General features: G+C 34.2%; 1 protein-coding gene across 1 annotated transcript in view; it reads left to right on the top strand.

Moving 5' to 3' along the window:
• LOC123534259 (2-aminoethylphosphonate--pyruvate transaminase-like) overlaps window positions 1-15085 on the top strand; it is a 29747-nt gene extending 14662 nt beyond the window's left edge. The window contains exons 7-9 of the mRNA XM_045316439.2: window positions 1729-1888; window positions 2497-2657; window positions 3295-15085. Of these exons, the coding sequence (XP_045172374.2) occupies window positions 1729-1888; window positions 2497-2657; window positions 3295-3446 (473 nt within the window). The 3' untranslated portion in view covers window positions 3447-15085. The remainder of the gene's footprint in view (window positions 1-1728; window positions 1889-2496; window positions 2658-3294) is intronic.
• Window positions 15086-15400: the final 315 nt, after the last annotated feature.

Raw genomic sequence — 15400 nt, 5'->3', positions numbered from 1 at the left:
GTTTAAAAATGATTTAGTGTCCAGCTATTAAGCTTTTTTGTCTCTGATCTTTGTACAAAAATCTACTTGGAGTTTAGAATAACTGAAAATTAATCTATCAGCCAGATTATGTTCTCACACATTTTGAGACCCAGAATATAAACCAAAGTTTCCTAAAGATTAAATATTCCTTGTACAAGTGTTTGCTGTAGGACATTTTAATTTATAAACATGTAATAAATGGCTTTGAGTGTGACAGTATGAAATATTGTCAGCTTAAAGATAATATTGACCACCGAGACAGATCCGCTGTTGATGTTACTTCTCTAAATGTTAACAGTATTACCACCCCAGAAAAAACACTCATTTATTTGATATATTTATTTTGTTATGAAATGGACAAAAAAGAACTGTAAATATATATATTGAAACCTTGCGTCAGCAAACCTGAAAGCTGGGAAAGGCATTATATTACCTAATTTATGATAGTGAGATTCTAAACCTTCCAAAAAAAAAGAATGTGAAAAGAAATTGTTATTCACGTAAACTACTGAACCATCATGAATAGTTAAATGTCAGTTAACATTAAACTAAATGAATAAGTTAAGTTACAACCTTGTGCTATTTCTGAAGTGTCAAAATCTACTTGAATGTGATCCAATATTATTAAAAGTTTGCATACTGTGAAATCATTTAATTTCATGGGCATGAAATTTCGTGGTTTTGGTCGAAACGGCAATTTCATCGGGATATAAATTCATGGATTTCAACTTTTGAACATAAAATGAATGGGAATTTTACTTGTTCGTTGGGATAAATTTTCGTGGATTGACTCAACCATGAAATCCACAAAATTTAGTCCCCCAAGAATATTAATAATTTCACAGTAGTAGAGGTAAACTGTAATTTGTTTATATAAACATACAGTATTGAACATACCTCTACAAAAGTATAATTTTCGAGTCCACATTACTGAATTAAGAATATTATTTTTGATTGATTAAAAGTTTTACTGTTTATTAACTGTAATTCAGTAAAATAATTGATAACGAGAGACATTAAATGTATTGCAATGAAAGAATTAACAAAAGACATTATAATGTATTGCAATGAAAGCATTGATCTGCAATGTAAAACAACAGTGGTAATGAAGTGTGTAAATGATTACTTGAGGCTTGTTTATGGTTGCTGACCAATTTAAAGAGATATTAAATTTTTAAAAGCCATCTTGAAAGTGGTGCAGTAGTGTAGGGATAGACGCTATCACTCCTTGCCAGCAGGTTATGGGTTCAAATCCTGGTGAGAGCAGATTTTGATTTCAGTCTGGACAGTCCCATTCATAGGTATGAGTACTTGGAAAACTTATGTGTAGGGAACAGTCATCAAGCATAAGTTGATAAGTGACAGTTTCTACAACAGCAATAAACAGAATAAGTTAAAACTTTTAACCTTTAACCTACTATATTTCTAAAATGGACTGGTCTGTCATTCAATTCGGGCAGTACCATTTATTATTCGAAGGGGTGTTCATTGAAAATTGACTGACTAAATAGCGAATAGTGCAGACCACTATCAGCCTGCACAAATATGCAGGCTGATCTTAGTCTGCACTGGTCGCAAAGGCAGAATCACTTGACGTCAGTAGGCTGAAGGTTAATATACTTTAAGTTGAAAATAATTCATTACCCCTAACAAATAGTTGTTTTACAATTAGTACAATATATGATGAAGTTTTTATTACTGTTACAGGTAATTCTAGAAGTATAAGCCTAGATTTATATGACCAGTATGACAATTTAGAAAAGACGAATCAATTCCGGTTTACCCCACCCACTCATACAATGCTGGCATTTTCCCAGGCAATCCGTGAGTTTGAAACTGAAGGAGGAGTTGAAGGCCGGTCAGCTAGGTAAGACTATTTTAAGCTACTTAAAGATATATTAGACCAAACTGCTTATTAAAAAAAAATATGAACAATTATTTCGTAGTTTCTTTGTCAACATAAAACTAATATGTTTGTGTTTATAAACTTTACTGTATGATAGGTTTAAAGTAGTACATAGCTAAGATATATATAGCTAAGCACAGTATGAATGTGTGTACAAACACTAAAAGAAGGGGCCTCAATGGCCGAGAGGTTAAGGCCGCTGACTTCAAATCACTTGACTCTCACCGATATGGATTTGCGCTTCACTAGAAGCATTGAATTCTTATGTGATAAAGCCATACAGCTGGCTTACAGAAGGTCATGGTTCTACCCAGGTGCCCTCCCATGATGAAATAATGCACAGAGGGGCACTTGGGGGTCTTCCTCCACCGTCAAAGGTAGAAAGTCGCCATATGACCTTTAATAGTGTTGGTGCAACGTTAAATCCAACAAAAACAAAAAAAATCCAGTTTTTGTAGAACAAAATTTGTCTCAAATGTGCACAACTACCTTAAGTTTGGGCTTATTTTATGATACTTCACTTTTATATGGACGGTAGTATAAGTATACAATCCTTGTTTCTTTTGCAGATATAAAGAAAACTGTTCTATTCTGAAAGCAGGTATGAAGGAGATGGGCTTCAGGGAGTTTCTGAATCCTTATCATCAAGGATATATCATAACATCATACCGCTTTCCGGAAGATAAAAACTTCAACTTTAATGATTTCTACATGAAACTGAATGAAAGAGGTAAATAAATACTTATTAATAAGCTAGATAGTAAATGTACTAATGCCCAGAATTCTTACCTTAGGAGTTGTATAAAGTTATTCCATAGGAGTTTTGGGAAGAGTCAATACTGTTTCCTTTAGGTATTTGTGACTACTTTTATTAGATGTTGCTAGAGGTCAATAGGCAGAGGGTAACAGTTCTAAATGTCATCCCTGATACCGAGGGATGGTAGTTTTGACTGGTCCCAAAGCACCCGTTAAATGTTTTATGGCCTTAGTAATTTCTGTAAAATTCTCAGCATTTGAACAAATGAGAACGTACATAGTTATCCCTAGTAAAAATGTACAGGATTGTAGTATAAAAAGTGTAGTGAATAGCGCCGGTAAAACTTAAAGCTTGATACTGAGCCAGTCGTTTACTGGCTTGTCCCATGTTAAACTGGCCAGTACATAGTAAAGCATAGTGGAAACTTACTTGAAGCCTTAGGTAAAACCTAATATCCCCAAAATGGGGGAAAACTGCAGTCCTTCAGGTGAGAAAATGTTGTAATACCAATCCCTTTATACCTGACAGTGCGACTAGAACTTCAAATCGTAGCCTGTTTAGAGATAAGCTAGTAAAACTTAAATGATATCTATGTGTTTGTATATTTCAGATCAGGTGATATACCCAGGTAAGGTGCTCAATGCTGATTGTTTCAGGATAGGAAGTATAGGATACCTGTTTCCTGATGATATGAGACATTTGTTGAAGTGTATTCGGGAGGTCTGCAATGAAATGAATATGGCCCTGCCTATCAAAGGCTAAGGAATGGGGAAAATGCGAAATGGTTAAAGTCAGTAATGAGACTTTAAAGGAATATTTGAAGTGACAACTTTAGCAGCTTAGCTAGATTTTATATTGCTGTGTATTTCTAAAGATGTAAGGTTGTAGCATAAGCTTTAGATAACTGTTCTAATCAAAAAAGCTAAACAGTCTATTTTTATTTTGACATAGTTTGATCTCATTTTTTGATGTAATTACACCAGTGATATTGATTGTTATGGGGTTTTTTTTATAACTGTGTTGTTAGTGTAATTGTGCATTTGTCTCTCAAAACAGTCCATATTTCATAAAAAATGGTGACAGTTTTTTTTTAATGAAATTATACAGAATAATCTGAAAATATGTATGTGAAAATTATTAAATTAAGATTGATTCAAATACTTACATTCATATCAACAAGAAGACGAAGTGTTTAAAAAATACTGTTTATGACTGAATCATTATTATCCAAAAGTTGCTGTAAGAATTCCTGTTGCATGATTGCTAAGTAATATGAGCCACACCATGAGAAACCAACATAGTGCGTTTGCGACCAACATGCATCTGCGCAATCTGGTCTGGATCCACACTGTTCACTTTCTATTGCAATTAGAAAAACTGTTAGCGAACAGCATGGATCCTGACCAGACTGCACGGATGTGTAGGCTGGTCTGGATCCATGCTGGTCACAAACGCACTATGTTGGTTTTCTCATGGCGCGGCACATATAATTATCCATTGAGATTTAAGTGGTCAGATTTTTCATTTAACATTTTTATGCCCCCGAAGGGAGGCATATAGTTTTTGAACCGTCTGTCGGTCTGTCAGTCTGTCAGTCTGTCCGCAATTTTCGTGTCCGGTCCATATCTTTGTCATCGATGGATGGATTTTCAAATAACTTGGCATGAATGTGTACCACAGTAAGACGACGTGTCGCGCCCAAGACCCAGGTCCGTACCTCAAAGGTCAAGGTCACACTTAGACATTAAAGGATAGTGCATTGATGGGCGTGTCCGGTCCATATCTTTGTCATCGATGGATGGATTTTCAAATAACTTGGCATGAATGTGTACCACAGTAAGACGACGTGTCGCGCGCAAGACCCAGGTCCGTAGCTCAAAGGTCAAGGTCACACTTAGACATTAAAGGATAGTGCATTGATGGGCGTGTCCGGTCCATATCTTTGTCAACCATGGATGGATTTTCCAATAACTTGGCATGAATGTGTACCACAGTAAGACGACGTGTCGCGCGCAAGACCCAGGTCCGTAGCTCAAAGGTCAAGGTCACACTTAGACGCTAAAGGTCATTTTTCATGATAGTGCATTGATGGGCATGTCCGGTCCATATCTTTGTCATTCATGCATGGATTTTAAAATAACTACGCATGAATGTGTGGCACAGTAAGACGACGTGTCGCGCGCAAGACCCAGCTCCGTAGGTCAAAGGTCCTAAACTCTAACATCGGCCATAACTACTCATTCAAAGTGCCATCGGGGGCATATGTCATCCTATGGAGACAGCTCTTGTTTATTCTTATTTTTGCGATTTCACATGATGGTATTGTAAAATAACGACCAGGTTGAAGGATGCATAAGTTATGTAAAACTTTGTTTTCTAACATGTTTTTAACCTTTAGCCTGCTGGCAGCAAGTGATTCTACCTTTGTGACCGTCACAGACCAGTCTTGGTCTGCACTGTTCGCTATTCAGTCAGTAAATTTTACCATCAACACCCATTCCAGTAATAAATGGAATTGCCCAAATTAAATGATGGACCATTCCATTTTAGACATTTAGCAGGCTAATGGTTAATAATTTATTACAAATATACTTAGATCTTATTTTTATTGAAAATAATGGCTGGTTAATTGTTTCGATCTTTAACAGTACATGATTATAACTAGGTTTATGGTTAGTGGGACTATCTGACAGACAGCTGTGCTGGTGTGTTATACAGTTTTCACAGCAATCACCCAGTATATCTGTCATGGGTGATTTACCCATTTATAGGTTTATATTCAGTATTTTTCCTTGCATGTTAAGATATAAAAGACTATACAAGTATTATTAATTATATTATTGTTTTATTGTTATATAATTAAGTTGCGTTTATGTAAACTGTGATATAATGCAAATGTATTCACCTGCTCTTTATTATATATACCTGTAAATTTCTGTAAAAGCTATGGCTTGTATTACGCCTGTAAATATGAACGGACAAAAAGCAAAATTGCTCCAGGTGGAAGTCAGACTCTGTATTTTGCCTGTGTCTAGACTGCTTTCATTAATTTTCATGACCAGGCAAAAAGTCTTGTTTCATAGCAGGTTATGGCCAGCTTTTGTATTTAGCTAATTTAAATTTTGTAGAAAGAACAACAATGAGTTGAGGTATATAATAACAGGGTCAAAATGACTATCCTAATCTGGGATGTATTTGGATCTTGTACATTCCTGGTAAATTTTACCTGCTGTAAATACATAGATAGATAAAGCTACTGTTGTAATAACCCCCTTTTACCGCTCCTGTTAGCTGGATATTTTTAATGATGTTTGCATTTTACACAAACACTTGTATACCAAATTTAGCCACTATAAGATGATCCTTCTGTCAAATGGTTTCCTTTTATTCTTTCAAAATTGGCAGTTTTTTTGCAGACTCTTTGATAAATATTATAGGTCAGTGACATTGACTCACTCATTAGACGGGGCAACACATTAGATCTGATTTTTAAGGAAAAAACATTGTCTTATAGGTGAGTAAATATAACAGTGAACAATTTTATTTAAGCTGTAAAATTCATGACACAGGACTTTTTGCTTGTTACTATGCACGACTGTTTTAAATTTTGGCTGTCACATTGTAGTAAAAATAAAGACTCTAGCAAAAATTATCTGTTCTAGATTTTAAAAGTTAATATTTTTTTCATTTCTTCAGATGTCTGAATTTTAGCTATCTAGAGACTTTTATTGGTACAAATAAATGTAATTAATCATTCTGTTTCCAGTCGTTTATATAAAGTAAGAAATAATTTAGTAATAGGTTCTAGTGTATTTGATAATGATAATTATGGGCTACAAGTGATGACATTTTAGAAACATGATGTATAGAAATATTTGAAATGAAAAGGTCTTACCTCGAATGGCTGTACACAAGAGGGAAAAATACGCTTCCTTTAATTGTTTGTTTTGGGAAAATACATTTCTTTAATTGTTTTTAATGGGAAAACATTTACTTTAATTGTTTGTTATAGGAAAATACATTTCTTTAATTGTTTTTAATGGGAAAACATTTACTTTAATTGTTTGTTATGGGAAAATACACTTACTTTAAATTAATTGTTTGTTATGTAAAAATACATTTCTTTAACTGTTTGTTATGGGGAAAATACATTTCTTTAATTGCTTGTAGTAGAAGATACATTTCTTTCATTTTTTGGAATGGATAAAATACACTCACTTTAATTGTTTATGGGGAAAATACATTTCTTTAATTGTTAGTAACAGGAATTACATTTTTCTTTATTGTTTGTGTTCTTTAATTGCTTGTAATAGAAAGATAAACATCTTTAATTGTTTGTAATGGGAAAATTAACTCAATCTGGATTATATATATCCAGTATATTTATGAAAAAATAAAGCAATCACAGATATAAGCCAGTCCATATATCTTGTAAATTTTATATATGTCTGAAGTGCTAGACACTGTAATATGCTCCACATTCTGTTTTATTGTTGTTTGAAGATGATTGCATTGATAAGCTTTCTTTTTATAATATAACTTTAGCGATATATATACTATTAGCATTTATAAATAATATCAGTTAAAATCCAGATGTAAATACTTAAGGTATAATAGACCCAAAACTCATATTTGAAAATATGAACAATGTCTAGATATAACGGTAAGTTGCATATTTTGTGAAGTTAGATACATTTGATGAGGATTATCTGCATTTGAAGTAAATACCTACAGGTGAAATATTTAAGTGATAGATGGCCATTGGATTTCTTGATTTTAGAAAATATTTACATTTGTTAGTAAATGGAGCTGGAAGTTTTTTGAACAAATGACTGTAAGTTATGCATGATATTTAATTGTGAATGTAGACTAAGCTGTATAAACACAGTAAGTTTATACATTTAGACAAGATATGAGCATTTTTTACATTTTAAGTTATTGTATAGAAATAAACTATTTCAATGAAAGAGCCAGCTTGACTTGAGGAAGGTTCTGTTCCAGTACCTCTGATTTTGATGAAATAATGCCATAAGGGACACCTGTGATCTTCATCCACCATCAAAAGCTGGAGAATCACCATAATTATTATGACATATAATTGTTTCGGTTTTGAGGGTGAACCCAACAAAAAATATTACAGACAAGATCCGCGTTAATATATCTTTCAGGAAATAAGACATAGTAACACATTATTCGTGAAATAAAACATAGCGACTCATTATTTGTGAAATAAAAATTGTGATACATTAATAGATTTTTCCTTTGAAATCATGTTAGTAATTTTAAATAAAAATTGAGGCTGGTACAGATGAGTTTTAAATTAAGTTGTTCATGTGTTTTAAACAAAATATAAATGATGACTATGATTGTATTTTAACTCTGTATTCTAGAATTGTTACAATTATTATTTGATTAACCATGCACTTACCTATAAGTTATAATTTACCAAAATTGCAGAAACTCGTCTTCAGCTGCAAAGACAATCTGTAATATGGTATGTGTGTGTGAATATGTTTTTGTGATATTATCTACATTGTAGGTAGTATTAATAACAACCAGGGGTTTAATTGAAGATAATATCATGTCTAATATTTTAATGGTCTGTGGTATTACGCACCAAAATGACCTTGACCATGAAAATTTTACTCTTGTTTTGAGAACATTACAGAACAAGTTAAACTTTACTAGATCTGTTGTTGCATACTGTAGGGTTCAATACATAAACTGTACAGAGTACTGCACATAAAGTATAGGGCTTTATACATACTGTAGGGATCAATACATAAACTATAGGCTTCTATACATATTACATAGGGTTCTGCACATAAACTACAAGGCTTTATACATAAGCTGTAGTGTTCTATACACAATTGCTAGGGCTATACACATAAAATATAGGGCTTTACACAACTAATGCTTTGTACATAAAGTAAAGGACAATAGTTCTTTTTTCATAGTATTTTTGTATAAATGGACGAAGAAATCTGACATGATAGGGCTGTGGAATGAATATCTAGAAAAACTAATTTCAGGTTGCCTTTTAAAGTATTTCAGAATTAATGTTCTTTGTGAAATCCTCGTCATATTGATTTCATTGTGTTTTTCAAAAAGGGTTTTCAGTGCTGTAATCTCAGTGTTATTTAAGTGTGTTCCTTTGCTTTCATTTGCAATTTTCTCTCAGTGGATTTTGGTAGTCATGATCTCATGTTTTTTCAAAGGGTTTTCATCATTTTGATCGTATGATGTTTTAGGGAATTTTTGACATTTTGCTTATACCCCACGGTACAATGTATATGAATACATTGGGAACTGTATTGGAGTCATGCATGTCTGTCCAATGGTCCTTTGTATCGGTGCTGAACTTTGCATCCCTACCATATCTTCTAAATTCATTAATCCAATACCAAATGGTAACCTCATCAGGATGATATTTAAAGTGCACAATGCAGTCTGTTAAGTCCATGGTCATGGTGAAACCAAAGTCAAAGATCAAATAGCCTACTTCACGCATGTCAGTGAAGATTTTCATAAAATTAGCATCAAATATTTACTTCATCATGATGACTTGCACTGTGCACCACCCACGTCATTAGGTCAAAGGTCAAGTTTGTTCTTTGAGGACAAATGTCAAATTACTTAGCCTGATGGGCATGTCATATCTTCTAAATCGCATTGAAGATTTTCAGAAAACTAGTGTCAGATATCTATCTCATCAAGATCACTTTCAGAGAGCACAAGACATGTCATATAGTACAAGGTCAAGATCACATTTGTAGGTCAAAAATCAGATAGATTTTCCTGGTATTTTCTCCTTATCTTTAAAACTGCTTAGATTTTAATAAAACTGGCATTAGTTGTTATCATTCAGCCCACAGGACTCAGAGCACAAAGTCAGAGGTCAGTTTCACACTTAGAGGTCACAGCATTTTACTTTCCCTGTCAAAGCAGTGTCAGGGGGTATTATATTATTATATCGCCTTCAGTGATAGCTCTAGTTTCACAGTGTTTTAAATGGATGTTTTATGTCTTTAATTGTTCTTTTTTGGTGATCTGTTTTCATAAGGTTTTTAGTACAAATGTTGCTGACTGTCAAACAAGAGTCTCATTATTTTGACTGTGTTCTATACTTCCAAAGGATTTTAAAGGTTTTATTAGTCTCATAATTGGTAATGTTTATATCATTTTTGCTGCATTCCAGTTTCAGCATTAAATCGTTATAACATCCATTCCATCTTGACAGAACTTTTGATAAGTTTGCCAAAAAATCTTTTGAAACTGTGATGCTTTTATCTTTATTATATCAGTATACCAGTTATTCTATTTGTTGTGGCTAGATATGAAAATGTATGAGCTTATTTTCCTTGTCATTAATGGTTAATTTGTTCATAATGTTTGATGATATTTGAGCTCCACCATGAGAAAACCAACATAGTGCATTTGCGACCAGCATGGATCCAGACCAGCCTGTGCATCCGCGCAGTCTGGTCAGGATCCATGCTGTTCACTTTCAAAGCCTAACAGCGAACAGCATGGATCCTGACCAGACTGTGCAGATGCGCAGGCTGGTCTGAATCCATGCTGGTCGCAAACTCATTATGTTGGTTTTCTCATGGTATGGCTCATTTTTATCTGTTTTCATATCTTAAATGTCATGAACCCATGCTCAATGATATGTGCAATTTGCTTTCTCAACAGACAACTTCGTATACTACAACTGAGCGAAACATTTCAAAGCACTTATTGAATGATTGTGTTTCCATTTGTACTCCTTTCTCGTCTTACTTGATTTCTTTGTCACTGCCACTTGTGCTACCAATTCTTTGCAATTTTCTCTTTTCCCTGTCATTTCCCTCGTAAGTCATACGTTGTATGTACCCCAGTATAACATTTTCAGTTCTATCCAAGTGGAGGTGAGAATCGAACCTTTGACATGCTAAGTGAACAATGTGGTGGCATGTGCATAAGAATGTGGAATTACCGGTAATTTGTCCGTAGGAGCACTTTCAGGTCTAACCACAGCTTCTTCCGTGATCACCCCCTCAGTCACCACCAGTTCTTGCCATAACCAATTCTGTTGTAACTTCTTCTACTTTTTCCATGTCTTTATCTTGCAGCAACAATTCAATATTTTCAGTCAATACCTTTACCTCAACTTCCTTACATACAGCTTCCAAAGCCAGATCTGCTGTATCCATAACCTCTATGGAACTTTCCACTTGATGTTCAGGAGGTCTTGTTGTCTCCTGCATCCATTCATCATTGATCTTATTCCTTCTTTTCTTCTTCATCCTTCTTCCCATCATCTTCATTTAGATCTTTCAAAAATATCCTCCTTTGATTTTCAGACAAATAGCCCTCCACGGCACAGACAATTCTCCAGTATATCAATGGTTAATAAAACGTGGGTAGTGTCAAGCATCTAAAAGCACTCTGATTCATAACAGTAACATACATAACTCACATTAGAATAATGCACTGCAAGAGGCGGAGCTAAGATTCCTGCCTTACGACACAACCGTTTGAGACATAGTTATTGTTTCTCATTGCAATTATAGAATTATCAGTACAGTTGAATCTATCTGCTCTGATATAAAATAAGTTTGGATTAGACGAGTTTAATCATGTTGTTTAGACACAAGAACATACCTGTATTTTAAAGCTGCCTTTTACATGTATTATTATGTCAACTAGACTGATTAAATTATATTTATAAATAAATCATTATTGAACATTCATATTTTTTTTGTTTTGTAAAATTTGCTATATTCCTTGTTCATTTGAAAACTACTGTATTCTTCCATTATTTTCTAGCTTCCACACCAATCTTGATGTCAACACCGCCTCGGTAGCCTAATGGTAGAGCGTCCGCTTCGAGTGCGGGAGGTCGTGGGTTTGATCCCCGGCCGTGTCATACCAAAGACGTAAAAAATGGTACTAGCAGCTTCCTCGCTTGGCGCTCAGCATTAAGGGGATAGTGCTAGGACTGGTCAGCCCGGTGTCAGTATAATGTGACTGGGTGGGGTATCATGCCACGTGTCTACGGCATGATATTCCAGTGAGGCAGCACTATAAAGTTGGGCATTGTGCTCACTGCTACAAGTAGACACCGTCGTTTATATGACTGAAAAATTGTTGAAAAAGACGTTAAACCCGAACACACACACACCAATCTTGATGTAATGTCTCCACATCCACTTTTTAAATCGAATTTGATATAAATGTAATCCATAATTTATAATCATATATAAGAAAGCCAGTAATTATAAATAATATTTTTAAAAGAAATTTTATGATGAATTGTAATGCCCCATGCATTAAGTTGTAATGTCCCATGCATTATGTGTTTTATTGTAAATATGCAAGTGCTTGAAATGTTACTTTGGCTTGTATTTTTCTGACAGTCCTTCATGAATTTGATTCTTTCCCGATTAGAACACAAATTCATCTTGCCTTTGACTGAATCAAAGTCATAGGGTGAGTATATGTCTAGCTGCATAATAAACATACCATAGAACAGAACAAAACTTTATTAATAATGATGTATAATGTAACTTGAAAATGCAGTTTCTCGTCATCTTAGCTATATACAGCATGCAGAAAAATATATAGATAAATCTCTTCTATAAAATTTCACAGATGTTTCTCATGTGAAAATTTATAAGGGATTTCATTTAAAGCATGCTCTGTTCTGCAATGTAAAATTTATAGCCTGTCACTGTCCAGTTCTTACTATTGTTCTGATATTGGTCAAGCAAAGTATAAGTCTGGGCAAAATATTTTTTAGCCACTTCCTTTTTTTAGCTCGACTATTCATAGAATAGTAGAGCTATTGGACTCACCCATGCGTTGGCGTCCGCATTGGTGTCCGCGTCCCGATTTGGTTAAGTTTTTGTATGTAAGCTGGTATCTCAGCAACCACTTGTGGGAATGGATTGAAACTTCACACACTTATTCACTGTGATAAACTGACCTACATTGCACAGGTTCCATAACTCTGTTTTGCTTTTTTACAAAATTATGCCCCTTTTTTGACTTAGAAATTTTTAGCTCGACTATTCAAAGAATAGTCTAGCTATTCTACTCACCCTGGCGTCGGCGTCACACCTTGGTTAAGTTTTTGCATGCAAGTACATACAGCCATCAATTAAAGGCATATAGCTTTGAAACTTATTTGATCTTTTTCTAGGTCAATTACCAACCTCTCTGGGTCAAGTCCCAGAACTCTGACATGTATTTTGAGCAAATTATGCCCCCTTTTGGACTTAGAAAATTTTGGTTAAAGTTTTACATGCAAGTTACTATCTCCAAAACTAATGCAGATATTGATTTGAAACTTCACATGTGTCTTCGGGGTTATAAAACTAGTTGATAGCAGCAAGTCTCATAACTCTGACCTTCATTTTGGCCAAATTATGCCCCCTTTTGGACTTAGAAAATTCTGGTTAAAGTTTTGCGTGCAAGTACATACAGCTATTTCTAAAAGGCATATAGATTTTAAACTTATTTTTTCTTTTTCTAGATCAATTACCAACCTCACTGGGTCAAGTCCCATAACTCTGACATGTATTTTGGGAAAATTATGCCCCCTTTTAGACTTAGAAAATTCTGATTAAAGTTTTACATGCAAGTTACTATCTCCAAAACTAATGCAGATATTAATTTGAAACTTCACATGTGTCTTTGTGGTTATAAAACTAGTTGATACCAGCAAGTCCCATAACTCTGACCTTCATTTTGGCCAAATTTTGCCCCCTTTTGGACTTTGCAAATTCTGGTTAAAGTTTTGCGTGCAAGTACATACAGCTATTACTAAAAGGCATATAGATTTGAAACTTATTTTTTTCTTTTTCTAGATCAATTACTAACCTCACTGGATCAAGTCCCATAACTCTTACATGTATTTTGAGCAAATTATTCCCCTTTTTGGACTTAGAAAATTCTGGTTAAAGTTTTGCGTGCAAGTACATATAGCAATTACTAAAAGGCATATAGATTTGAAACTTTTTTTTTCTTTTTCTAGATCAATTACCAACCTCACTGGGTCAAGTCCCATAACTCTGGCATGTATTTTGGGCAAATTATGCCCCCTTTTGGACTTTGAAAATTCTGGTTAAAGTTTTACATGCGAGTTTCTATCTCCAAAACTAATGCAGATATTGAATTAAAACTTCACATGTGCCTTCGGGGTAATAAAACTAGTTGATAGCAGCAAGTCCCATAACTGATATGCATTTTGGTCAAATTATGCCCCCTTTTGAACTTTAAACTCTTTTAATATTTAACCTTTTTGGGTAATATTTTCCTGCTTCTGGGACAATATTTCGAATAGTCGAGCTTGGCTGTCTTACGGACAGCTCTTGTTGGTTAAGGTTTTGTATGTAAGCTGGTATCTCAGCAACCACTTGTGGGAATGGATTGAAACTTCACACACTTATTTACTGTGATAAACTGACTTACATTGCACAGGTTCCGTAACTCTATTTTGCTTTTTTACAAAATTATGCCCCTTTTTCGACTTAGAATTTTTTGGTTAAGGTTTTGTATGTAAGTTGGTATCTCAGTACTCACTAATTGGAATGGATTGAACCTTCACACACTTGTTCACTGTCATGATCTGACATGCACAAAGCAGGTCCAATAACTTTATTTTGCTTTTTTTCAAAATTATGCCCCTTTTTCAACATAGAAATTTTTGGTTAAGTTTTTGTATGTAAGCTGGTATCTCAGTATCCACTAATAGGAAAGGATTGAAATTGCACACACTTGTTCACTGTCATGATATGACATGCAGTGCAAAGGGTCAATAACTCAACTTCGCATTTTACAAAATTATGCCCCTTTTTGGAGTTTTTGGTTAAATTCTTATTATGTAAGCTGGTATCTTAGTACCCACTAATGGGAATGGATTGAAACTTTACACACTTGTCCACTGTCATAAGCTGATAAGCACTATGCGGGTTCCATAACCCTATTTTGCTTTTTTACTAAATTATGTCCCTTTTTCGACATTCGTATTCATTCAATCGACAAGGCTGTTGAATAGTCGAGCGTTGCTGTCCTCCAACAGCTCTTGTTTTAGTAAGAGTAAGTACGGTAGAAAAAGGTGACTTTAAATTTTCATTTTACAACTACATTTGTGATTAATGCCCGATGTGCGTACCACCATTGTTACGATATAAGTACATGTATAATGTGATGATACATGTATCTTATTTGTCTAGTTGTATCGATATCTAGATTTTTACTTGTTTAAATTTGAACATATTATTAAATAATTCCCTTCATTGTTGTTTGTGAACCTTGTTTTATGTTAGAATAGCAGGAGACGAAGTAACATGATTACATGGAATCAAATGAAATGGATTAAAAAAGTATGAAAATAAATATAAATATATACATTATCAGATTCTTTTGTTTTTATTCTACTCGCCCTGGCGTCGGCGTCGGCATCACACTTTGGTTAATGTTTTGCATGCAAGTACATTATGGTTATCATTTAAAGGCATATAGCTTTGAAACTTACTTTTTCTTTATCTAGGTCAATTACCAACCTTACTAGGCCAGGTCCCATTACTCTGACATGTATTTTGGCAAAATTATGCCCCCTTTTGGACTTAGAAAATCCTGGTTAAAGTTTTACATGCAAGTTACTATCTCCAAAACTAATGCAGATATTGAATTGAAACTTCAGATTTGTCTTTGAGGTTATAAATCTA

This window comes from Mercenaria mercenaria, chromosome 1 (genome assembly GCF_021730395.1).
Source record: "Mercenaria mercenaria strain notata chromosome 1, MADL_Memer_1, whole genome shotgun sequence".
NCBI classification, from domain to species: domain Eukaryota; kingdom Metazoa; phylum Mollusca; class Bivalvia; order Venerida; family Veneridae; genus Mercenaria; species Mercenaria mercenaria.
This window is presented reverse-complemented; position numbering and strand designations above follow the sequence as displayed.